Source organism: Lontra canadensis, unplaced genomic scaffold, assembly GCF_010015895.1.
Source record: "Lontra canadensis isolate GAN:19392208 unplaced genomic scaffold, GSC_riverotter_1.0 scaffold66, whole genome shotgun sequence".
Classification (NCBI taxonomy): domain Eukaryota; kingdom Metazoa; phylum Chordata; class Mammalia; order Carnivora; family Mustelidae; genus Lontra; species Lontra canadensis.
The window spans coordinates 11,252,978-11,276,208 of NW_022631060.1; the positions used below are offsets into that span (position 1 = coordinate 11,252,978).

At 65.4% G+C, this 23,231-nt stretch overlaps 1 protein-coding gene across 3 annotated transcripts; it reads right to left on the reverse strand.

The window, feature by feature from the left end:
• Positions 1–94: 94 nt before the first annotated feature.
• TSPAN4 (tetraspanin 4) lies at positions 95–22,968 on the reverse strand. 3 transcript variants are annotated; one of them, XM_032879817.1, is made up of 9 exons: positions 22,913–22,968; positions 17,852–17,927; positions 14,425–14,504; positions 4,230–4,421; positions 2,828–2,902; positions 1,748–1,849; positions 1,487–1,618; positions 1,304–1,387; positions 95–535 (listed from the first exon to the last, which is right to left on the reverse strand). In XM_032879817.1, the coding sequence occupies exons 3-9, from the start codon at positions 14,485–14,487 to the stop codon at positions 467–469; spliced, it is 717 nt and encodes a 238-aa protein (XP_032735708.1). In that variant the 5' UTR covers positions 14,488–14,504; positions 17,852–17,927; positions 22,913–22,968; the 3' UTR covers positions 95–466. The 3 variants fall into 3 exon arrangements, with proteins under 3 accessions (XP_032735708.1, XP_032735707.1, XP_032735706.1); XM_032879816.1 differs by lacking the exon at positions 22,913–22,968 and adding an exon at positions 21,439–21,792; XM_032879815.1 differs by lacking the exon at positions 17,852–17,927 and having other exon boundaries at positions 22,913–22,967.
• Positions 22,969–23,231: the final 263 nt, after the last annotated feature.

Genomic DNA, 23,231 nt, shown 5'->3' on the forward strand with positions numbered 1-23,231 from the left:
GGTGCGGTTGGGGGCTGGCCCCACGCAAGTGCAGGAATCCCACCCCAGGCACTGGGCACATCCCTGGGGGTCAGGCAGCAACAGATGCGGTGGTGGGGGGCTGTCCACACACTTTATTAAGATGCACCCAGAGCCTGCCCAGGCTCCGCTGTGGAATGTGGGTGGTGGGGCGGCAGCCCCACCTGGAGCACCAGGACCAGCGGTCAGCCCTTCACCCCCATCCCCACTCGTGAATGACCCCAGCCAGGGGGGCAGACACTGCTCGGGAGAATACACGGACGTGAAATGTGCCAGAAGCCCCTCCCGCCTCCAGCACGGTGCTCGCCCAGCTGGCTGAGGGTCTTGGGGGGGCTGGGGGCAGGGTTGGTGCTGACTCCTGCAGCAGGAGAGGAAGGTGGGGACACGGGCATCTCCCAGTGGGCCGTGTCCTTTGGCAGCGAGGCAGGGGTGGCAGGCAGCGGGCACCCTACGCACAGTAGGTGTCCGCCTTCACCACCTGACAGTACATGGTCATAGCGAAGGTCAGACCCAGGATCTGTGGAGACACAAGGGGGGCTGGGCAGGACTGCTCCCGGAGACGCAGGCACAGAGGGGTCCTGCCACAGACCCCACCCCACAGCTTCCTCCCTGGATGGCCCGTACCCCACTTCCCCAGGGATGCCTCCCCCAACCCCGGCAGTTGGGGTCCCTCCCAGCCACATCCCCGAGCCTTAGCATAGGGGTCACGCTGGGGACTCCTAGGGCTCAGCCCCCAGACCTGCCTTTCAGTGTGGCTGCTGTGGTTCTGCTGGTGGCTTCAGGGCCCGTTGGCTCCGTGCCCCCTCCCTCTCTCCCCTGCACATCCTCCACGTGGGATCACCTCTGACAGTGTGTGAGCTGGCTGGGACCTGCCTATCACTGCACCCCAGGAACAGGGCTGCCCGATGTCTGGGTTTGCTGACACACTGGCCTCCAGCTCCTGCAGGGTCCGACACTCTGGGCTTCCACAGGGGCCAGGAAGCCCGGCTTGGGCACCAGGCCCTGGGCTGCCCACCCTTGCTCGGCACTGGCTGGGCCGTCCCGTGACTCACCCACCACAGCTGCCAGGCTTAGGCCACAGGAACAGGCTGGCCTACCAGGCCCTGATACGTCAAAGGCGTGGAGTGGAGTGGCCTGTGGAGTGGCCTCCCACCATACCTCGAACCCCACCTCTGCTCAGCCATGGGGGCTCAAGGCACCTCCACCCGCCGGCTGGTGAGCTAAGCTGTGAGGTCAGAGACAGGTGAGTCCAGGTGGCTCCTGAGGCAGGACCCGGCCAGCATACCTGTACCAGTGCCGTGCACAGCCCAAAGATCCCCACAGCCAGAAGGTTCTCCTGGAGCCACATCTTCACGGTCTCGTAACATGGCTAGAGGAAGGGTGTGCGTCACAGGGGCTGCGAGGCTGGCCCTCCTTCCCACCCCCAGTTCCCCTGGGGCCAGGATGCCTGGGGAGGGGAGGGGCTCACCGCCTTCCACCAGGTGCCAGGTGCGTGAAGGCCACAGCTCTCACTGAACTCCAGGCAGCAGGAGTCAGGCACGCGGGTGGCGTTGTAGACCTCGAACCAGTCGGTGTAGTTGGAGACCCCACAGCAGCGAAACTGTGGACAGGTGCAGGGGCTGGGATGGTTGGGGGGTGGGTGGGTGGGCTGTGTCCCCTACACGACACACCCTCATCCCCTCTGCCTACACACACACACACACACACACACACACACACACACACTCACGTCGGTCTGGATGATGCTCCAGGCATTGGTGAGGCCCACGTTGCCTGGGGTCCCATACAGGTGCAGACCCTTCTTTAGGTCCTGCTGGGCGTACCTGTCGATCTGCAGGTGCAGTGGGGTCAGCAGGACACCCCCCCACACAGCCAGCTCCACCTCCCTCATCCAGACCCCACAGGCACCCTGTGCCCACTGTCTCCCTCCTTGGAGTCCCCTCCTCCCAGAAGCCCCCATCCCTATGCCCATCCCCACCCCTGGGCCCTCTGTGGTGCTGAACACCGGTTGGCACCAGAGTCTGCCGCCTCATCTGCAGGTACAGACAGACGGACACGTACAGAAACACCGACCAGTCTGTACACGCAGGTTGTGAGCACACGCGGCTCCGTCCGTCCACCAAGGGGCCCAGAAGCTACGACGCCCCAGTGGCAGCGAGCACACCGGCCCCCGCAACTCGGTTCCCCAGACCGTCCTCCAGCGAGGGGACCAGGGCTCCCGGAGGAGAGGCTGATTCCAGGCCTGGGAAAGGGGAGGCCAAGCCAGGTCTGGGGGGTCGTCCAGCGCCAGAAAGTGCACCGACGGGAGGACGCCAGAGGGACCCAGGAGCCAAGCGAGAGCACCCGTGGGCAGAGGAAGAGCGTGAGCAGAGGAAGGAGCAGGTGCAGGGCACGACCGGACAGGAAGCACACGGCCACGAGCCAGCAGTAAGTAAATAGGTGGTTAAGGACCTGGGGACGGGGGATTCTCCCTGCCTGGCAGACATGCAGTCCAGGACAGCAGGAGCTCAGCACAGCCAGACCACAGCACTGCTCCCCTGTCCCCCACTTCCTGGAGGGCCAGAAACCTCCCCAAGCCTCCAGGCCACTGGCGTCCCCCTCCAGGCCCAGCCTCTGGTGGCTGCGGTTAAAGCCACGTCCCCCAGTGCGTGGATGGCAGGGCTTTTGTCCACCCACACCAAGTGTGGGGCTTGTGACTGCCATTCCCAGCCCTGCCCGCACCTTTGTCACCCACAGTGCTGTGGCCCTAGCTGGCTGGTGAGCTCAGAGCCCCCACCCCCGAAGCTGGGGAGGGCAAGGGTGGGCGAACCTTGTCAGTGTAGGCGAAGAACAAGATGGTGATGGTGGCCTCCAGCAGGAACACCAGCAGCAGCATCACGAAGAACTGCACAGGGGACCTGGCCTTGGTGACTTGGCCACCTGGCCCGTGCAGCCTCCCAAGGGTGGGGCCGCAAATGCAGACCGACACCCCAGTGCTACAGGAACCTCCCCGACAGGTGTCCATTCCCCGGAGACCAGCAGACCCCCCTCCTGCTGCCCCACCTCCCTTGGGCTCCTGCCCTCTCTGGAGCGAGGGCTCTTCTCTTGCTCAACCAACCTCGGAAGCACAAGCCTCACCCCTGCCAGCACACATGTGTGCTTTGTGCCTGTGTCCCTGTGGTGGGCAGGGAGAAGGTCGGACCACAAAGACCCTGAACCATGCCGGTTACAGCCGTCAGAGCAGCCAGGGGTGGTCAACACCCCCTCAGGAAAGACCAAGGTGAGGGGACAGCCACCAGGAGCCTGCAAAGCCCCACCTGACCGTACAAACCTTGCCTGCTGGGTGGCAGTCACCCCCCCCCACCACCGCCTGGTGAGCACCCCAGAGCCACAGGCCAGCAGAGACAGCCTGCGTCCACCCTGCCTTTCCTGCAGACAGGAAGGGGACAGGCTGGGGGAAGCAAGCCCTGTCCTCCCCCGGGATCCCCGATCTGGCCTTCCCTCAGTGCAGGCCCAGGACTCAGGGCCCACAGTGCCCCCAGCAGGCCCCGCACTCTGGACTTCAGGTCACCCTGCAGGGAAGGCTGGGGTTGGGCCCCCCAGGCACACCACAGCTTCCTGCCCCAGGGCAGCTGGGGACTAAGCCACACCCCCACCCTCTGCTCCAAGGGATCAGAGCCCCAGGCCCTGACGAGAGCTTGTGGAACCAGCTAAACACCCGGGACAGCTGCACAGATTGGGGGACAGGCCCTCCAAGGCCCCACCCTGGGCAAGGGCTCGGCTGATGAGATCAAGCTGCAGGAGGCCTTTGCCAGACATGCTAATCAGTGAGGAGCCTGGCCCCTCTCCTCCCCGGTTTAATGCTCCTGAAGACGGGGAACCACAGCCTGCCTGTGAATCGGTCTCCACCGCACAGGAGGGGACTGTGAGCCTCTCAGCAGAGGGTCCTGGGACAGGAGCTGGGCAGGGGCTCCCAGGAAGGGTGGTCTCAGAGCAAACAGACCCGATATAGGCTGGAGGGGGCCCCACCTGGCACTCGTGGGCACATGGAGGTGGTCTCCGTCCTGTCGGGGAGGCTTCCACTAAACCCTGACCGAGCAGCCCACCCCAGCCCCAGCAGGGTCCCCAGGGGCTGCCATAGGCCATGGCTGTGACCTGTTCTGGTCCTGCGGGGTCAGCACAGGTAGGGAGCAGGGGCCCAGAGACGGAGCCTGCGTGCGGGGGGCACTCACGGTGAGCAAGAGGCACTTGTTCTCCTTGATGGCCCCGATGCAGCCCACGAAGCCGATGGCCATGATGAAGGTGCCGGTAACGATAAGCAGGTTGGCGGCCGACAGGGACGGGAAGGAGGAGGACAGGGTGGCGAAGTTCCCCTGGGTGGCAGCCAGCCAGATGCCGACACCAAGGATGCCACAGCCTCCCAGCTGGGACCGCCGGGGGGAAGAGAGGGCCGTGAACCCACCATCCACACACCCCAGGGCAGGCTGCACCAGACCCCAGTGGTCACCCAGAGTGGTATCCCACAGGCCCACCCTGCTGACCTTCCAGGGCCAGTCAGCCCTCCCAGCCTTGTCCCAGCACCCAGCCGGTTCCCCCCCAGTCACAGTAATGGGGACTCCAAGGTCCGCCACCTCTGGCAGTGGGGAGCAGATGGTCTGAGGACACTCTCCATTCAGGTCACAAGTGGGGTGCCTGTCCCAGGGACACAGTGAAGCAGCCGGGGCAAGGGGCCCTAGGGCCCCCCAAACACCACCCCTCTAGGAAGCATCCCCCTCTTCCCCAGGTCCTGGCCTGCACCTACCCCATAGCCTCTCTGGACCTGAGCAGTCAGGGAGATGACCCCTGGAGACCCTGCTGGACCACACACTCCCCTCTTCCTAAAACCACCTCCCAGTGGGTGGCCATAATCCCAATGGGCCCCCCTGGCATCCCCAGCTGTCCTCTTCTAAGTGCAAGGCCCAGATCACGCACCAGGCCCCGGCATGGACGCCAGCACAGGATGGAGCAGAGAATCCCATCCCTGGCCCTCACTGCCCCTCCCTTTCAACCACTGGGACTGTTAACTGAATTTCATAGTCGCTCCTTATTACAAACACAATTGAAGGGATACCTGGGGGGCTCACTTGGTTAAGCATCTGCCTTAGGCTCAGGTCATGATCACAGGCTCCTGGGATCCAGCCCTGCATCGGGCTCCCTGCTCTGTGGGAAGCCTGCTTCGCCCTCTCCCACTCCCCCTGCTTGTGTTCCCTCTCACTGCCTCTCTGTCAGATTAAATAAATAAAATCTTTTTTTTAAAAAAACACCATTGAAATGAGAGGAAGAAGGGGGAGAAAGCAAAGTGGTAAAGAACCCAGAGTGGGCCCTCGGCCTCTCCTGGTGACGGGGACACCCAGCCTTGGGGGAGCAGGGGTGCGCCAGGGCTCTGGGTGATCTCAGAAACAAAGAGGAGACTGTTTTCCAGGTAAGCCCCATGAACACTGACCAGCTCCTGGTTCCCCAAAACCTGGGCTTCAGTGAGACCACTTGGTGACTAATGCCTGCTGGGCTCTGGGGAAAGCCAGGCAGCCCTGCCTGGGGACCCCTCCCCACTCCTCAACATCTGGCGGGGCCCCCAGGGCCCCCTGGGCACAACCCCCAGTCCTTGGAGCGATCCCCCTGCATGCCCAGGACAGGCTAGCTCACAGTCTCCAGGGTATACCGCAGCCGCCCAGGACCACAAGCCCTGCCTCACCCCACAAAAGATTCCTGAGCCTAGAAGGCCAGACTCCCACCCCATTTCCCAGACCAGGGAACTGAGGCTGGGAAGTGAGCCTCCCACCCAGTGAGTCAGAGGCAGAGCCAAGGGGAGCCAGGGCCATCCACACACAACGACTCCCCAGCAACTGGATGGGCTCCCCAAGCCCAGCAGGGACCCCATGACTCTGCAGGCTCCACCGGCTCTGAGGCCCCTGCCCAAGGAGGCCTCACCTTCCCATGTGCACATCCTCGCCCCTTCCCCCATCACCAGGTCAGCCTGGCCCTGGGGTGGCGGTGGGGCACCGCTCCGTTGTCCAGGAGTCTCTGGGGAGTGTGCAGCCGTGTACTCAGCCAGGCGGGCAGGAGACTGCAATTGTGGGGGTGGGGGGCATGCAGCTCTCAGACCAAGAGCAGGGGCCACGGCTCCCTGGGTGTGGGCATCTGGGATCCCTCTGGGCCTTGCCAAGGGCTGAATGGGGCAGGAGAGCCCCCGGCTGACATGTCCCACCACCATCCAGTGTGGGGGTCCAGACAGCCCAGGGTGAACAGGAGGGTCCTCTCTGGCCTCCCACCCCGCTTTGCACCTTCCACAAAAGCAAGAACTTCAGCCTAAAAGTTCTAAACAATACCTCTGCTGAATGCTGCTGGCTCAGGGCAGGGTCCTGGAAGCAGGGGTTGTCCTGCCTATTTGAGGCCCCTCCCCAGAGTAGGCTGGGGTCTGCAGCTCAGGCAACGCGCAGGGAGGGGGCAGGGTACCAGTTTTGGGGGACCCTGGTGTAGAGCCTGACCCGCCCCTGGCACTGACCACATGGCCCTGGAGGTCCCCAGAGGGCCCACGATGGACGGTGACAGAGCCTCTGCCAGTGGCCTCCTGAGAGGTGGTCAGTGGTGCAGTGATCAAACTCAGGGCCGTGACCAGGGGCCAGGAGCCCGGGGTGGGGGGGCTGCCCAGACGAGGTGGGAGCACAGTGGGGGAACCCACCCAGAGGAGGGGCTCAGACTGCCTCGGTGCCCTCGGTGGGCACCCAGTGCAAGAAGCCAGCTGCCCCGTGTTGGGGGGACACAGATAGGAGAGGTCTTCACTGCAGATCTGGGCGTGGGCACCGCCCCAGGGCAGTCCTGGAGGTGTGGGTGCGCCTGCAGGGATGGAGGGGCGCTGGCACTGTCCAAGGTGCTGACCCCAGGCGAGGCCGCCCAGGGGACACCCAGCGCTTCTGGGCACCCCACATCTGCCTGTGCGAGGCACCGCTCAGCACCATGGTGCACAGGAGGCTGGGACAGGCTCCGGCTCATTTGATCCTCCCACCCGACCTACAGATGAGAAATGGAACCGAGGGGTTTTCTGGAGCTATGCCCCTCCCCCATGCCTGCAGGGACACCCAGCACCATGTCCCTACAGCATACCCACTGCCTCCAGGATCTCCAAAGCCCCAAGGCAAGGCTGAAGCTGGGGTTGCCCAGTCGGGTGCTGTGCACAGAAGGGACACTGTGGCTGGGGAGCAGGGAGGGAACAGGGTCAGGGTGGGTACGAATGTGGGCCACCTCCCCATGAAGCAGGACACAGTAACCGGCCACCATGCCCAGGCCTCACGCCAGTTTGTCCCCCACTGAACCATGCAGCCCCCACTCTGAGCACGTCATGTCTCTGGACTGAGCCCCCAGGAGTGGGGCCTCAGTGGGGGGCGGGGGAGGACCGCCTCCTGCGGCAGGTCCCTGAGCAGAGGAATTACCCCTTCTTTACAACCCCAAGTGCCCGCCTTCAAGGACGTCGGCAGACGGCTCCAGTCAGCAGGAAAATGAGCCCGTCTGAGCTCCCTCGCCCCATGGGGACACATAGGAGGACAAGGGGAGGACACGGGGAGCAGAGCAGCTGTGGGGGTGGGGACTGGCCCAGGTCTCCGTGGAACCCAGGAGGGAACTCCTCACCCCCAGCAGAGGGAGAAATGGATTTCCATAATTAAGTCTACACGTCCCACCTCCACCCTGAGATGGCAGGAGAGACCCACACTGTGACACACACACCCCTCACTGCCACCACGTCACATGCCCTGCTGCCACGGGCGCCTCTCACCGTCAGTGTCACACGCCACGCTGCCACGGGTGCCCCTCACTGCCACCACGTCACACGCCCCACTGCCACGGGTGCCCCCACCATCAGTGTCACACACCACATCACATGCCATGCTGCCGCAGGCGCCCCTCACCATCAGTGGCAGACACAGACTTGTGTCACAGATGTGCTGCCCTGTGACCTGCCATGGCCACAAGCCCCAAGGCCCTCTGTGTTCAAGCATGTTTGCACAAACCAGTCGCTAAACACTCAGACACATACACTAACAAAACGCACACGCAGTTAATAAAACTACCTATAATTTTGAAAATGTTTCTGTGCATGCAGCTTTTAAAACATTTTGGCAGGAAAATTACAGCCTCCAAGTGCAGGAAAAAAACAAAGCCCGTTAGACTCAGACAGAGAACATCAAACACAAGGTAAGTGGGGCTGAGGTCCCTGGGAGGCTGGGACCCCACCCAAACCCCATGGATGTCCAGCCCCGTTCTCCCATGGTTTGGGGCACTGGCTGGGCTCCTCCCCTCCCCAGCCATGCAAAAGCCCATGACAGCTTGAGAGGGGGGCCCAGGCCTCCTGCTGTGTCCCCCACCCATGCCCTTCCGTCGCTGAGGCCTCTCTGACTCCCTCCCGTGCACCTGCCTCATCTCCTGCCCTCACCTGTCACCAGCTCCAGGCCAGGGCCTGGCTTGTGCTCCCCGCTCCTTCCTGCTGTCCCCCGTCCTTCCTGCAGTCCCCCCTCCTTCCTGCTGTCCCCACTCTTGCATTTTTCATTCTGGCCTAGGGCTGGGTGAAAGGACCACAAGTCTGAGATGCCAGCCCCGCACCCAGGCCCGGGCAGGGGCAGGTGTCAGGTGGCCCTCTGCCACGGCCCCTCCGGCCCGTAGACGGCAAGACAGCAGACGGCAGGACAGCTGGCTATGTTCTTGGAACACGGCGGAGGGCCAGGTGCCCGCAGGGGCCCAGCCTGTGCCCAGAAGCCCCTCTCCTGGCAGCCAGCACAGCCTTGGGGCACGGCAAGGTGGTTCGCCCCTCCCAGCCGAGAAGAACCACGAGGGGGCCCCATCCGTACAAGTTAGGCACTGAAGGACGCGCCACCGAGCCAGAACCCAGGTGTGCAGCTGCCCCAAGGCAGGAGTCAGGAAGACTGAGCCAAGGGGCTCGAGGTAGGTACCTCTGGGCTGACACTGGATATTGTCACCTGGTGGCTACTCGTCCCGCCCTTCACTGGAAAACTCCACGGCAGGACGCCGCTCCTATGGGTCAGCAGGCCCCTGTGCCGTCCTCAGCCCCAAGGCCCAGCCACAAGGAGAGCAGCCCCACTGACTGAGGGCCCTGACGCCAGCGTCCCCGGAGGAGGGTTGGGCAGGGGACAGAACAGTCCCGGCCGGCAGCTTCTGGAAGGTCACGTCTACCCTCCCGGGCAAGGAGGGGCTCACCGGACCACGAGGGGCACCGAGGACACCGGTAAGAACCCCAAACAACGCCCAGCCGGCTCAGCCAGTGGAGCATGAGACGCTGATCTCAGGGCTGTGAGTTCGAGCCCCGCGCTGGGAGTAGAGAGGACTTAAAAAGAAGACTTTTCTAAGAGGTGGGGGGAGGGGCACCCGAGTGGCTCAGTTGCTTGAGCAACTGCCTTCGGCTGAGGTCATGATCCTGGAGTCCCAGGATCGAGTCCCGCATCAGGCTCCCTCATCGGTGGGGACCCTGCTTCGCCTTCTGGCTCTCCCCCGTCTCATGCTGTCTCTCTCACTCTCCCTCTTTCAAATAAATAAATACAATCTTTCTTAAAAAAATAATAACAATAAAGGGGGGGGGGCGCCTGGGTGGCTCAGTTGGTTGAGCCCAACTCTTGCTCTCAGCTCATGTCTGGATCTCAGGGTCATGAGTTCCAGCCCCCCCGTCAGGCTCCACGCAAAAACCTGGCCAGCACTGCTGGGGGAGGGGAGGGAGAGGCCATGGCCGGGTCCTCCGGGCAGCCAGAAGGGAGACGAGCCCCCGACCACAGGCAGAAGGCCGGGCCTGGGGCCGCAGCTGGGACGCGGACCACCTGGCTTCCAAGGCCCCTCCGGCCCTTCAGCGCTGTGGCCACATCCCTCTGCCCCAGACAGAGTCCTACACGTGTCTGCTTGCGATCCAGAAGGATCTCTCCAGACAGGTCCGGTCGACCTACATCTCCCCTTGCCCTCCCTTCCAACAGGCCAGACTCCACAAAACCCACTGGGGTCATGCGGGGGGCGGGAGACAGGCCCGACAACCACCCAGGGTACAGCCAGAGCCTCTGGGCCCCTAACAGACCGCCGCCACCCCCAACCTATCAGGGAGGTACCGACCTGGCCTCAGACACGCACACCTGGTTTGGGCATCGGCACCGCTACTCCGAAATTCAGACACGGGCTGTGCCTGCGGACAGCATGGCTGCCTGCCGCCCACGCCGCGGGCAGGAGGGCCCTGTCGCAGAGCTGGACCCAGAGACCCAGACTGCCACCGCAGAGCAGACGGACATCCCCAGGCCCCAGAAGCCCCCTCCGCCCCATCGGCCGGCAGCCGGCCCCGAGGAGGAGAGCGTTCTGAGCCTTGACTAGGCCAGCCAAGCACCCCAACCCCAGGACCTGCTCCCCAGGGCCCTGCAGACCCGATCCCATCACAGAATCCGCCTGCCCTCACCCCCCACCCCTTCTTGTGGGCAGCAGAAACCCCCTGCCTCACCCCGTGGCAGAAAGCAGCAGCAGCCGGGACATGGGGACCTGCCCAGCACCATCAGGAGGCCATGGCCAAGAGGAGCCACAAAGTCTGAAACGCTCACAAGCCCCTGCCCCGGGACCTCCCAGCTGCAGGGAGGACTTGGGGGAGGTAACGGATCCCAGCCCTACAGGCCCTCTGCCACCAGGTGTCCCCTCCCCCACCAGTCTTAGGGGCCTTGCCTAAGGGCCAGTGACAGCAGGCCAGGCCGCCCACTTGCACGTCATCTGCAGCCCATCACCTGGGGTGCAGCTGGGGCAAGGGAGACCCCGAGGAGGTGGCACTTACCCAGAGTCCTATGGTGGCCTGGGCAGCAGGAAAAGGCAAGCACGGCTCCAACCCCCACCCCAGCCATGCAAAAGGGACCCTGCCCACACGCGCAGAGAGAGGCAGAGTGGGGAGCAGCCCAGAGGTGGGAAGGGGGCCTGGAGGGAAACCCACCAGGGAAGCAGCAGGAAGGCGGGCCCTCAGCTTGGCTGATCTGAATCTGGGAGAAGCTGGGCACCTGCCCAGAGGAGACACACAAGCACCCTGGCCCTGCTGGGCTCAGACCCTCCTCTGCCCAGGTGCCCCCCACACCTGGACCACTTGGGGCACAGAGACTGCCCCTGGGAAAGCCCTGAGCAGTCTGCCCCAGAGCAGGGGAGGCTGGAAGGGCACCTCCTCCCCCTCTCCCCACCCTGGGCCTCCACCTCCCCCTCTGTCACTGTAGGGACCCGAACAGCCCCAAACCCTCACCCCACGCCCAGCACCCCATGGTACACCCCACCTGTTCCCGCATACTGAACAGGGCCCTCTTTGCCAGGATGGGGCTCCCGGGAGACACCCCTGCCCCCATCGTGGGGACCCTGGCCCTAAGGTGCTCGATACATATGCAGGCCTCCGAGGAGGGCCATTGTGTCCCTGCTGGAGCTGTCTGCTGCCAGCAAGGGCCCCACCTGCTACGGGAAGGCCGGAGAGCGTCTGGGGGTCAGTTGGCTCTGAACTCTGCGGGGCCCCCATCACCAGCGCCTCTGCCCCTCTCCTCCTCCAGGGGGTGCCGGTTTCTTCCAGCTCCCCCCACTCAGGCCACCCCGGCGGCAGCACTGGAGACAAGAGGCAGGCCTGCTTCCTTCGCTGAGAGGAGCCTGTGACCTAGCCCGTCCACACAGGACCAGGCGGCTGCGGCCCAGGACAGCGAGGTGATGACTCTTGCCTGCCCGACAAGGACCTGCGGCTGGAACCTTCAGTCCTGCCCAACCACGAGGGCGCCCCCCAGGAAAACCCATCGAATGGGGCACCTGAATCAGAGTCAATTATCGGCTGAGCCCTCCCCCTTTCCTGCCCCTCCAGGCCGAGTCAGGAACGGCCAGGGCCACCCGATGGCCTGGGGAGCAGATGGGATGTGGACAGCAAAGCTGGAGAAAACAGGCGTGCGGATGCCTCAAGGGGTCCATGTGACGGCCTTGTGGGATTCTACCTTCAGCAGGATCGAGGCCCTGAGGGAAAGGGGTGCCTGGCGGGGCTTGGAAAGGAGAGCCAAGACGAGGATGAGACAAACTTAGAGAAGTCATTGCACCTTGACCTCTAAACAGGTATGAGGGATGGTGCCTTAGGGGCTCCTCACCTTCCTGTTCTCCTCCCCCCATCTGCACCTGCAGCCTGGACTCCTGCCCCCCCCCCCACCAGGGCCCTGGGCACCCACTCCCTCTGGGAGCCACACCCAGGACAGGCATGGCTGCCCCCTCAGACACAATTCCCCCCCACCCCAGCCGCACATGATGACCTCCCCCCTGGCCTGGCCCTGTAGGGCGGGGGTCAGAGGGACTGACACAGATGAGTGTCTTGAGGTCCAGCCCTCGAGGACTTTCCACCCACAACCGCGGCCCTGACCCTACAGTTAGCTCCAGGGGAGACTAAGGCATGACACTCAGAGGTCTCCCAGTGACAGTGGGAAATGGGCTGGGGGGCCAGCACCCTCAGGTAGCAAAGAAGCTGAGGCCTGGGGAAGGGTGCTGTAGCCTCTGTCCCCGCCACCCGCAGGCTCACTGGCGCAGGGACTCAGCCCCCTGACCATTCGCACCACACCTCACGAGTGCTTCCCACGGGCTGTGGGCAGGCCCCGATGCCCTCTCTGACCTCCAGGTCTCAGATCCCGGCTGGGCACCATGTTGGGGCAGGGACAGGCCCAGGTCAGCAGCAGGGGGCCAGCTGGCTTTGCAGGGAGGCAGAATTGTGGAATAAAAGGGAAATGGACTGTCCTGCCCAGGAGGGGATCCCAAAGGGGTTTCTGACCCACCGCAGACACTGGCAGAGCGTGTCTGTCCTGCCGCTGGTCGGCTGCTCCTCAGGCTTCACAGGGCAAAGACAGCTCAGCCTGGGGACCCGCGGCGGGGGTGGCTGGGCCCTGGAGGGGGCCCCTCTCCCTCTGCCTGTGGGCAGCTCCCCAGATACTGAGGAGGGCAGATGAGGGAAGAGGCAAGTCTTGCCCACCTCCTGGGACCTGACTCTCCTGCACACCCACCACCCCAGGATCTGTGACAACCACCACTGTCAGGTGCGGTCACCCATAGTGACATGCCAACTCTGCCAACTGCTCGGTACCCATCACACTGGCACCCACTGCATCTCATCAACATCCCCCACCAAGAGAAGATGCTCACCCCAGTCCCGGGCCTAGGGCCCAGCTGCCATCCACCCCTGCTGCTGGCTCCTGGCCTCACAGCGCTTCGCTCCGGCCCGGGGCCTCACCCCTGCCAGGAGTCTCTTGTGGAGAACAAACTCTTGGGGTGACCGCCTCTGGAAGCAGGCACCTGGGCCAGGAGCCCCCTTGGGTCACACCACAGGGCAGCCCAGGCTGGCCGCCCCTCCCGGGGACCCCTGACTCCAACCACCACAAGCTGGGAAGAGAAAAGCACAGCCTGAGAAGGGAGGAAGGGGCAGGGGGGGACCCCGGCTTCTGGGCATCTGGCCTGAAGATGAGCGTGCAAAGCTCAGCCTCCTCCTGGGGGTCCAGAGCCTGGGCCACACCCCCTTACTCTTTGCTCTGGAAGGAGGAGGGAGTGACCTTGGCATCCCCCCAGCCTCCCCCAGCCCAGCAGGAGAAGCCCAGCCCAGCCCAGCCAGGCCTGTTCCAACCTGCTCAGGTGAGACAAGACCACAGGAGGGCCTGCTGCGCCTCTGGAGTTATGGGAGCACCCCCACCCCACCCCACCCCACCCCACCCCACCACACACACACACACACACACACACACACACACACACACCATGCAGGAAGAAGAGCCAGCAGGGACGCCAGACACGTCCCTAGCACACTTGGTGGCCCACCATCCTGCCCGGTGAGAGGCCCAGCCAGAGAACTCACCGCTGTGCACCCCCTCCCTTCCCACGAACCGCTGCACACACCCCTCCCATCCACGGCCTCTAGAGGATGGTCGGGTCCACCTGGCCCCCAACAGCCCCTTTAGAACCCCGGTCCTTGGGCCTACTTGGTCAGTCCACTGGGGACGGGGAGGCGGGGTGTGCGGGTCGAAGAAAGGACGCCCGCTGCGCGGTGGGAGGGGAGGGAACCGAAGGGAGGCATCAGCTCCAGCGCGCCGCCGGCCACGACCAGCGTTGGAATGCGGGCGCCCCGCCGCCCTGTCCCGCGCGCAGGTGCGGGACACGTCCGGTCTCAGGAGGAGAGGGGCAAGACGCGGGCAGCGGCCCCGGCCGCAGAGCCTCCGCCAGAGCCTCGCGGGACCGGAAGCCCGCCCCCGCCCCCCACGGCCGCTCCAGCCCTGGCCCCCGGCCCGAGCCGCGACCCTGCGCGCACAGCCCGGCCCGTCTGCGTCCCGGCGCCTCGCCCCCCATCCCCGCTGCAGCAGCGACTCCAGCTCGCTCCCGGGCGCCGCCACTCACCCAGAAGAGCAGGTTGAAGGCGAACATGAGGAACTTGACGCCCTGGAGACAGCCGCGCGCCATGCCGCAGCGCTTCAACTCTAGGAGGAAGATGAAGGAGAGGTCCAGGTAGAAGACCACGTACTTGTTGCCCTTGGGCGACGTGTAGCGCGCCTGGGCCGCCTTGGGGCCGGGGCTGGCGTGCAGGCCGAAGAAGGGGCCGCCGTCCCCGCCGTCCCCGCCGTCCCCGGCGCCCGCGCGCCCGCACAGGCTGCTGTAGCGCCGGAAGGGGCCGTCGCGCGCGAAGCCCGGCTCCTTGCCCTCCGGCGACGGGCTGCGCCGGTACGTGGACTCGTCCGTGCTCGAGCGGCGCATCGCGCAGGGGCCGCCGCCGGGCTCAGCGCCCCGCGCCCACCGCCCCGGAATGCCGCATCCCCCCCGGGGCCCCCGCCCCGGCCCCCCCGGGGCCCCCCGGCGCGCCGCCCCGCCCCGCGCCCCCGGCCCCCCGCCCCGTTCCCCTCAGCCCCGCCAATCCGCGCCCGCCTCGCCCGCGCACCCCTTCCCACCTTGCCGCACCGCCCTGCGGACCCCTCCCCTGCCCTCCCCTGCCCTCCCCTGCCCACCGCCCCGCCCGGCAAATCCCCCCACTCCGCCGGCGCTGGCCAATCGCGGCACCGGGGCGACGGCCCGACCCCGCCCCGCCCGCGCTGGCGCCCCTCGCTCTCGCCTTCCCCGGGCCGGGGAGGAAGACGCTCTCGAACGGCAGGGACAGCGTCGGAGGGGGCCGAGGGCGGAGCCCCAGGCAGCTCTCAGCCCCGGGAACGAGGGGATCCCCCCCCGCCGCCAATCTACCGCCGCGGCCGCACTGCCCCCCGCCGGGCCTGGAGACCTGCCACCGCACTCGAGATGCAGGGCGCTATGCAAATGAAGGGGTGACCCAGTTGCTTTCTGGTGATGACCCGGGGCAGCTTCGACTTGGGGGTTCCTCGCCCGGAGTGAGACTACAAAGCCCGGAACAGCGCCTGGGGTGCGCACTCTCAAGCGGCTTCCCACACTCCCAGCTTGGGCTGGCGACACCCGCGCCAGGACTCCAGAGCCCCCGCAGCTCACACCTTAGATGGGGAGAGGCCTCTGTCGGGACAGGAATCAGACTGGGTTACCCACCCTGGGGAGGGGGGGGTTACCTTGCTGGGGGAGGAGGCGGGACTGCCCCTGAGAGGGGCTGGGGCAGGGAAGGCCAAGTGGAGAGGGTGCCCAGGAGGTAGGAAGGCAGGTCACTCTGCAAGAAACAGGGAGGCTTTCAGACCCACAGGGAGGGGCCCAAGCACACAACAGGGCAGGGGTATCACTAGGCACCTGAAAACGGGTCCGGACCTCAACTCCTACGGCTTGTTCAGCGGCCAGGGCAGGCTGACCCTCCCCTGGTCCTGCTTCTCCAGGGTTGGGAGAAGGGCCGGTTTCCGCAGCATGTGACCGTACAGTCACACAGAAGACTGCTGCCACTGTCTTGAAATTACTGATAAGTTCTGAGGGGGCCTCCGGTCTTATTTCGCACCAGCCTGGGCTACAAGTCAGACCCTGCACCTCCCACACTCAAGTGCAGACGTGGACCCAAGCCCAGCTCCCACACTCCCAGGGTGACTTGCACACACCCTGGGACACACACCCTCAGACTGTCACTCGGGGTGTGCGTGCATGCTGGGGTACAGACACACGTACGTCAGGAACGGTCTCTAGGGACACACACAATCACAGATGGGGACAAACGTCCCCTCAGCTGCGCCCACTGGTAGGGGCAGCAGGGTCTCTGGGCCCCCTGGTGTTGCGGGCAGACAGCAGCACAGCACGTAAGCCAGATGCCCCCTTCCTGTCTAAGAAAGAGCTGAGCCCCCTCCCCACGGCGCTCTGGGCCTGGGGTCTGTGCCCTGCACCCTGGGCTTGGGCTGTAGCCAAGGCCTCTACCAGGTCACCACGGGAGTCCCCTGGCAGTGTCCACCCAGCAGACAGTTCCAGACACTGAAGTCCAAAGAGGGAAGGGCTGGCAGGATTCCTGAGCATTGGGTAACAGAGCTCAGAGGGGAGAGAGATGGGAGGGAGAGGAAGATGGTGGGAGAGGGGGAAGCAAGGGTGCAAGGGAAGGGATACTGACAAGGTGACATATTGACAGACTGAGCAGTGAGGGAGGCAGCAGGTCTGGGGGTTGTGCAGCAAGCAGAGCAGGATTGTTTGGAGGGCTGAGGACCCAACGAGGTCTGGCAGCCTTACTGGGCCCTGAGGAGCACTAGCATCAGCCCTCTGCCGCCCCCTGAAGGTCCTTCATAGAACTGCAGCTCCAGGCCTCAGGGCAGCGTCTGAAGGAGGTTCCCCCAGAGCAGAGCTGGCCCTGGCAGCAGTGGGGACAGGAGAGTCCCAGACTCCAGCTGTGTCACCCAGCTGGCTAGCCTGAGGTTTCCCACAGCCCCTCTACCCTTCCCAACCCCAAGTGTGCTTTGGTGTGTCTGGGCCCCAGGAAAGGGACGCCACGGTGGCCCCACCCGGGCACTGCAAAAACCTCTACCCACAGCTCTGCTCAGGGAACAAGAGGCGCCTTCGAGACCCTGGCGCCCCCGTGGCCCGAGTCGGCCAGCTCCACAGCCCTGTCAGAGGGTGGACACTTGGAGGTCGTGTGGGAGCACGTGTGAGTGCACTTGTGGTGCACACGGGCCAAGGGAGGATCCAGGTTGAGCCTCACCCCATCTCACCCCCCATGCAGCACCCCCACAAGTGGGGGCAGGGGTCAGACACACTCAGGGAGGCACACGGGCCTCCAGGGCAGAAGGAAACCTACTGCCAGCTTGTGGGGGGAGGGGGCGGGGGGAAGCCGGAAGCCTGAGGAGCAGGAGGCTGTCTCCCTTGGCCTGGCTCCCTGGGCAGGGCCTCTGAGGGTGAGGAAGTGGGCTTGGCCAAGGCTGGGAGGAGAGCAGAGATAGGCAGGACTCCCCATTGAGCCCCCCTTGGAACCCCTTCATCACGCTGGAGCGGGCTCCAGCGCCCAGGGTGCTCTCACCTCTGTCACCCAGCTGTCACCATCCCAACATCTCCCAAACATCCCGTCTGCAAAACCCTGCAGCCCCCTGCAAGTGAGTAGGACAGTCTGATCTGAAATAAAATTGGAAAATTCATCCAAGGGTCCTGGGGCCAGTTGGAATGAGGACACAGGTCCATCAGAGCTGAGGCCAGAAGGGGGGGCTTCCCTCAATGCATCGGCCCAGCATCAGGGACCCTGTCCAGCCTTTCCCACAAGGAGTCCCCTTCCTCCAGCAGGTGGGGCCCAGGGAGACATGTTCAGGAGACCGTCTGCGCAGGGACCAGGCAAACATCCAGCTGGCAGGGCCCTGGGCCAGGAGTGGAGGAGCCCACAAGGCCATGCAAGTCAGCTCCACTACTGCCCCGCCAGACCGTGACATACCTGCGCTTGCCACGGGAAAGAGGCCAGGCGGTGCTCGGTTCCCCAGCGGTCAGGTCAGCCAAGGCAGGCTGGAGCCCTATGCAAGGAAAGATGGGTACAGTGGAGACCACGTGGTACCGACTGTGGGGCTCCCAGAGGCTGGCCGGGTACCTCGGGAAGGAGGAACAGTCCTCCACGCAGGACCATGTCCCTACAAGGGCCAGAGAGGGCAGCTGGGGGCCAGGTAGGGGTGCACTGTGAGACGCAGGGGACCAGAACAGGGGCGGGGAGGGAGGTTCAAAGAGGGCTCTGCTCCCAACCCAAGGTGCCCAGGGAGGGAGGCAGGCTGGCACGCAGACACGGAGGCAGCGCACGTGGGGTCTGTGTGTACAGAGAACATACGTGTTCAGGCCATGTGGGGGTCACGGCCTGAACCCCAGATGTCCAGCCTTCGGTGTCCACTTCCCCCAAGATGGCCCGCAGCGCACCCATTCCTGGGCTCCAAGCACATGTGCGCCCTGAGCCACCAACCCCACTCTCCCCCCACCCAGATGGCCAGTGATGACTCACCAGGCCCGTTCCCCTGCCACCGGCATTCGTGGGAGGATTCTGTCCTCTCCACCAGCCAGAGGCCTCAAGGAGGGGATCCCAAGCTCACGGGGCAGGTGTCTGAAGGCGTCCCAGTCAGGCCCCCCACCTCTCCCTCCTCACAGCAGGTGCTCCTTCCAGCCCGGGAGCAGGGGTGGCAGCGGTCTTCCCCACAGCCCAAGGGCAGAGGGGACCACAGGGTTCAAAACGTCACCATGGGAGGTGTCCACCCCCACGCCCATCCTCTCAGGGGCAGCCCACCTCCGCCAGTCCACCAAACTATGTCTAGGGCTGACAGCAGGCCAGTGAGCAGATGGAGGTCTGCAGGTGACCTGTCCTCCCCAGAACCTTGGTGAGGAGAGGATGCACCTGCGATCCCTTGGCAGTCCCCGTGCCCAGGGATGGAGCAGCCAGGGAGGGCTTTAAGGCCCAGAAAGTAGCAAGGGCAGTGCGTTCGGGGGTGGGGGGTGGCAGGGGAGGGAACACACCTCATCCACTTCCCTTGATAACCGCCGCTCCAGGAGCTATGGGGCCCAAAACCCACAGCAACATTCTAGAAGCTAAAAACCATGCATCGTACCCCACCATGCCTCCACACCCCAAGACCTGGGCATCGGTGGGGATGGGCCTCCCAGGCAGGGCCTAAAGGGCAGATCCAGCAGCAGCCCCCCCAACCCTCCTGGGCCCCCAAAATGAGGAAGTCCCATGGCCAACACGAAGCCAAGGCTGGAGGAGACCGCTGCCCAGCCACACTGACAGCCCTCACCCCCTTGGCAGCCCCGGCCCCTCCATAGATGATCTCTAGCCCTTCTGGCTCCCACAGTGCCCCTCTACGAGTCCAGAGCCTCTCACTCCCATCTAGGGCTACCCAGACACAAGCCTGCTGCTGGGGCAGAGTGCGGGGACCAGACAGGACCAGGGAGGGCTCCATCTCTCCTTCCAGTCCCGCCTCTCCTCCAGGAAGCCTCCCTCCCATTGTCTTCTCTGGGCTTCCTTTGAATGCAGGGTGTGACACTCCTGTACCCCCGGAAGGGTAGCTGCAGCAGCATCAGGGACGGGCTGAGGGAGAGCCCCAAGGAAACACACCTACAGTCCTGGGCTGGGTCTTCCTGACTCGCCAGGGCTCTGGGGTTTGCGAGCAGCTGGGGGGCCCTAGGGGGGCATAAGCCGTGAGAGGGTTGTGCACCCACCTGGCCAGACCCAGGTCCCGCTCCAAGAGGAACCACCCCAAAAGCCTAAACAATGATGGGAGGTTGCCAAGGGCGCGGCATACCCTGAGCCCCAGAGGGGAGATCTGGGGGGACGGTGGACCGCAGGCATTGCAGAGCACAGCCGCCTGCCCTGGGCCCCCGGCAGAGCTCTGAGGCGGCTCTGAGGAGGGGGAGGCTCTGCCAACACAAACAGTCTGTGGTGTCCGCCTTCCTGCTGCTGATCCAGCCCCGCAGGCCCAAGGCCCACCCGGGGCCCCCGCCGTGGGGGAGGGGCGCACCTCCCCGCACCGCCCCCCAGTGCCACACAGAGCTGAGGCAAGACTCCTGGGCTGGGAGACACCCAGTCCAGGGGGACGGTCCCTCAGAAGAGCCACCAAGGGGCCCCCGGCCTTTCCTGGGCCCAGCAAGGCCAACCCCCCCACCTCAGGGTCTCCCCCCACATCCCTGCTCCTCCTCTGCCAGGTACTTCTCTGCTGGAGGTGGCAGTGGAGAGGACACCATCAGGACCCCGAGGGGGGCCACATTTCCACCCACCGCAGGCCCTGGGAGCACCCTGCCTCAGGCACCCATAGCGTATGCCCGCCCACCTCCAAGCCACCAAGACCCCTACGGAAGCCCTACAGGGCACGCTGTCCCCAAATGCCCTCAGCCCAGGCTTGTCCAGACGGCGGTCAGGTAAGGGCAGTCGCCTCAGTCACGCCTGCAAACACCACCAGGGCCCAGGGCTAGCATGGATACCGTGGGCAGGGGAGCCCACCACACCCTGCGCATCTGCCCAAAGCAAGAGGGGCCAAGCCAGCACAGCCAGGATCGGGACCCTCCAGCTGGGCGGCCTCTGGTTCTACCCACAGGTTGTTCAAACTGGTACCAGGACCAGCGGGCAGGGGCAGTGGACTCCCCGTGTAAGGGGCAGTGCTCTGGGCCCGGGCGTCTCGGCTGCAAAATCACCCGCTGATCTCGCCTTGTGCCCAGCCTGCCCTTCAGTGACCCTCTTCTGGCAGGAAACATGGCTCACGGGTTCCCAACCACATGGGAGCACAGCCCTCCCTTCCTCTCTGTGCCTCCCACCACTGGGGGCAGGATAGCCCATTCTTGAAAAACTGGCACTCTCCCTCCCCCGAGCCCTGGGCCACATCTGTGCTGACACTGCACACAGAGAGGAGAAGCAAGGGCCCCCCTTCTGCAGGCGGGCGAGGCACCCGCCCCTATTCCCCACTGGTGCCCTGGGCCTCCATGTCTCCCTCCTGCCCACCCTGAGGACAGCCTGGCCCAGGGCCCAGCTACACCCCCACAACACACACACACACACACACACACACACACAAATGGAGGGACTCAGCCACCCAGGGCAGAGGCAGGGGGCAGGGCTGACCGCTGAGGCTCCCAAGTGTCCCCCAGTCGGGGCAGAGCAAAGACAGTAGAGACAGGGAAGAGGACCAAGCCCCCCAAGGGGCCTTCCTGCACACCTGTGCTGGGGGCAGGCACACAGGCTGAAGTGGGGCAGCCCGGAGGCTCCCCATGGCGTATCCTCGGAAATCAGGGAGCTGGAGGGAGGAGCCCAGGAAGAGGAGGCCGCCGCCACCCCCAAATCCACACACCCCTCTCAGAATTCCAGGAATGTCAACTCGGCTCCGGCCAGAATCAGGGAGGGAGGCTCATTCCCCTCACTCTTTCGGAGTAAACAACAGCTTGGGGCCAGAGCATGGGTGGGGCAGGCCCTGGGCTCCTCCTCCAGGAAGCCTTCCACCCCCACCAGCTCCCCAAGGCCCACCCGCAGACAGCCTGGATCCCCTCCACCCTGTCCCTCACCTCCACAGTTGCCAGCAGCCTCTGCCGCTGAGCGTGGGTCTGACCCCAGGCCTCTGGGACTCAAGGCCCCCTGTCCTGTCCCTCTGTCCAGGGACAGGATGTGCGTCCAGTGGGTGCGGTGGGGGGTCAGCTAGGAAGGGAAGTAGCCTCACTCGTGGCTCTGCACGTGGCAGCGGGGGGATGACAAATGCACTGGGCAGGCTGTCCAGGACCCAGGCAAAGGTGGGGGCACAAACTCCAGGCCAGACGCAGCTATGGCCAGCCCCACCCAGGCCCCAGGGGACCCTCTGGCTCCCTCCCCCTCAGCTAAGGCCAAAATGCATCATATACCCTGAGAGGGCCACAAGCTGATGCCTGGGACTCAGCACAGGCCCCACTCACCACCAGCAGGGGTCCAGATACCTCAGGGCTGGGAACCTGGCCAAGCCCCTCCCACCAACACACCCCCTGAGTCACGGGTGCCACTCTGCAGCACAGCCATCCCTCACCGCCCAGAAATTCACCTCCTCCAGGGAGCCTTTCTTGCCTCTGGCTGCACACTGATCTCTCCTCAGCCTCCAGCCCCAGGGGCCAAGGAGCTCACCTTGCCCCATTTGCAGAGACACTGCCAGATCTTCCTTTAAATCCTCTGTGGTTCCTGACCCATCACCTCTAACTCCACCACCTCCTCCGGCCCTGGCACAAACTTGTGGCCTAGAGCAGCCCACAGGTTTGGCCTCCAGGCCTATATCTAAGGGTTCCCTTTGCCAGGATCAGTCCCCTCCCTTACACACACTCGGGCTCACCCCTGGTGAAAATCCTGCTCTTGAGGGTTCAACTCACAAGGCACCACTTCCATGACGCCTTCCCTGACCACCCTCTCCAGCGTCCGCTGCTTTCTGAGTCCTCAGAGGCCCGAGGCCCCCAGATCACGGACTACCCGGCACAGCCCGGCCCGCACCCCCTCCCAGACCCCTTCCTCGGGAGGAAAGGAGGAAGGACGCGAGCCGTAGCGGATCGCTGGGGCGCGGGGAGGACGACGGCGGAGCTGCAGGTGACTGCCCGGCCGGGACGGACACCGTGCGGGCGAGCGGGCCGGGCCACGGCTGAGAACCGGACCGCCGAACTCGGCCCCAGAGACACCCCCCGGGCCCCCGGGCGCGCGCGGCAGGGGCTCCAGGCGGGGCTGGAGGGACGCGCCAGCAGGGACAGCGGGAAGGCCCGTCCGTGGCCGCCCGCCCCCGCTGGCCCCCGCCGGCCGCCGGCCAGCCCCTGGTAACCCCCGCCGCGGGTCGCCGCGCCCTCGGCCCCGGCCCCGGCCCCGGTCCCGGTCCCGGTCTCGGCCCGGCCACTTGTTGCCGCGGCTCGGCTCGGGGCTCCGCGCTCGGGACTCCAGCTCTGCGCCGGCTCGCCTCGGCTCGGCCCGGCTCCGGGTCCCGGCTCGGGGGCTGCGGCGGACGGGACCCTGGCCGCGTCCCCACGACCGGCGCGGTACCTGCGCGCGGTCCGCCTGCCGCGCGGCTGTCAGTCATGCGGACACGAGGAAGGCGAACCGCCGCCGTCGGGCCCTTCAGGCCCCGCTAGGACCCCGTAGTCCGGGACGTACCAAAGCTGCGGACGGGGGGAGCGCCGCCTGCTCCTGCCGCGGCCACGCGGGCCCCGGAGCCCCCGGTCCGCGCGGAGGGAGCTCTGCCCGGCGGGGAGCCAACGGCGGCGGCCCCGGTGCCGGCGGGGCTGGCTGGGGGCGGCCGGGGGCGGGGAAACGGGACGCCCTCTCCCCCCGCGCCATGGACGCGCCCGAGGCGGGGCCGGCT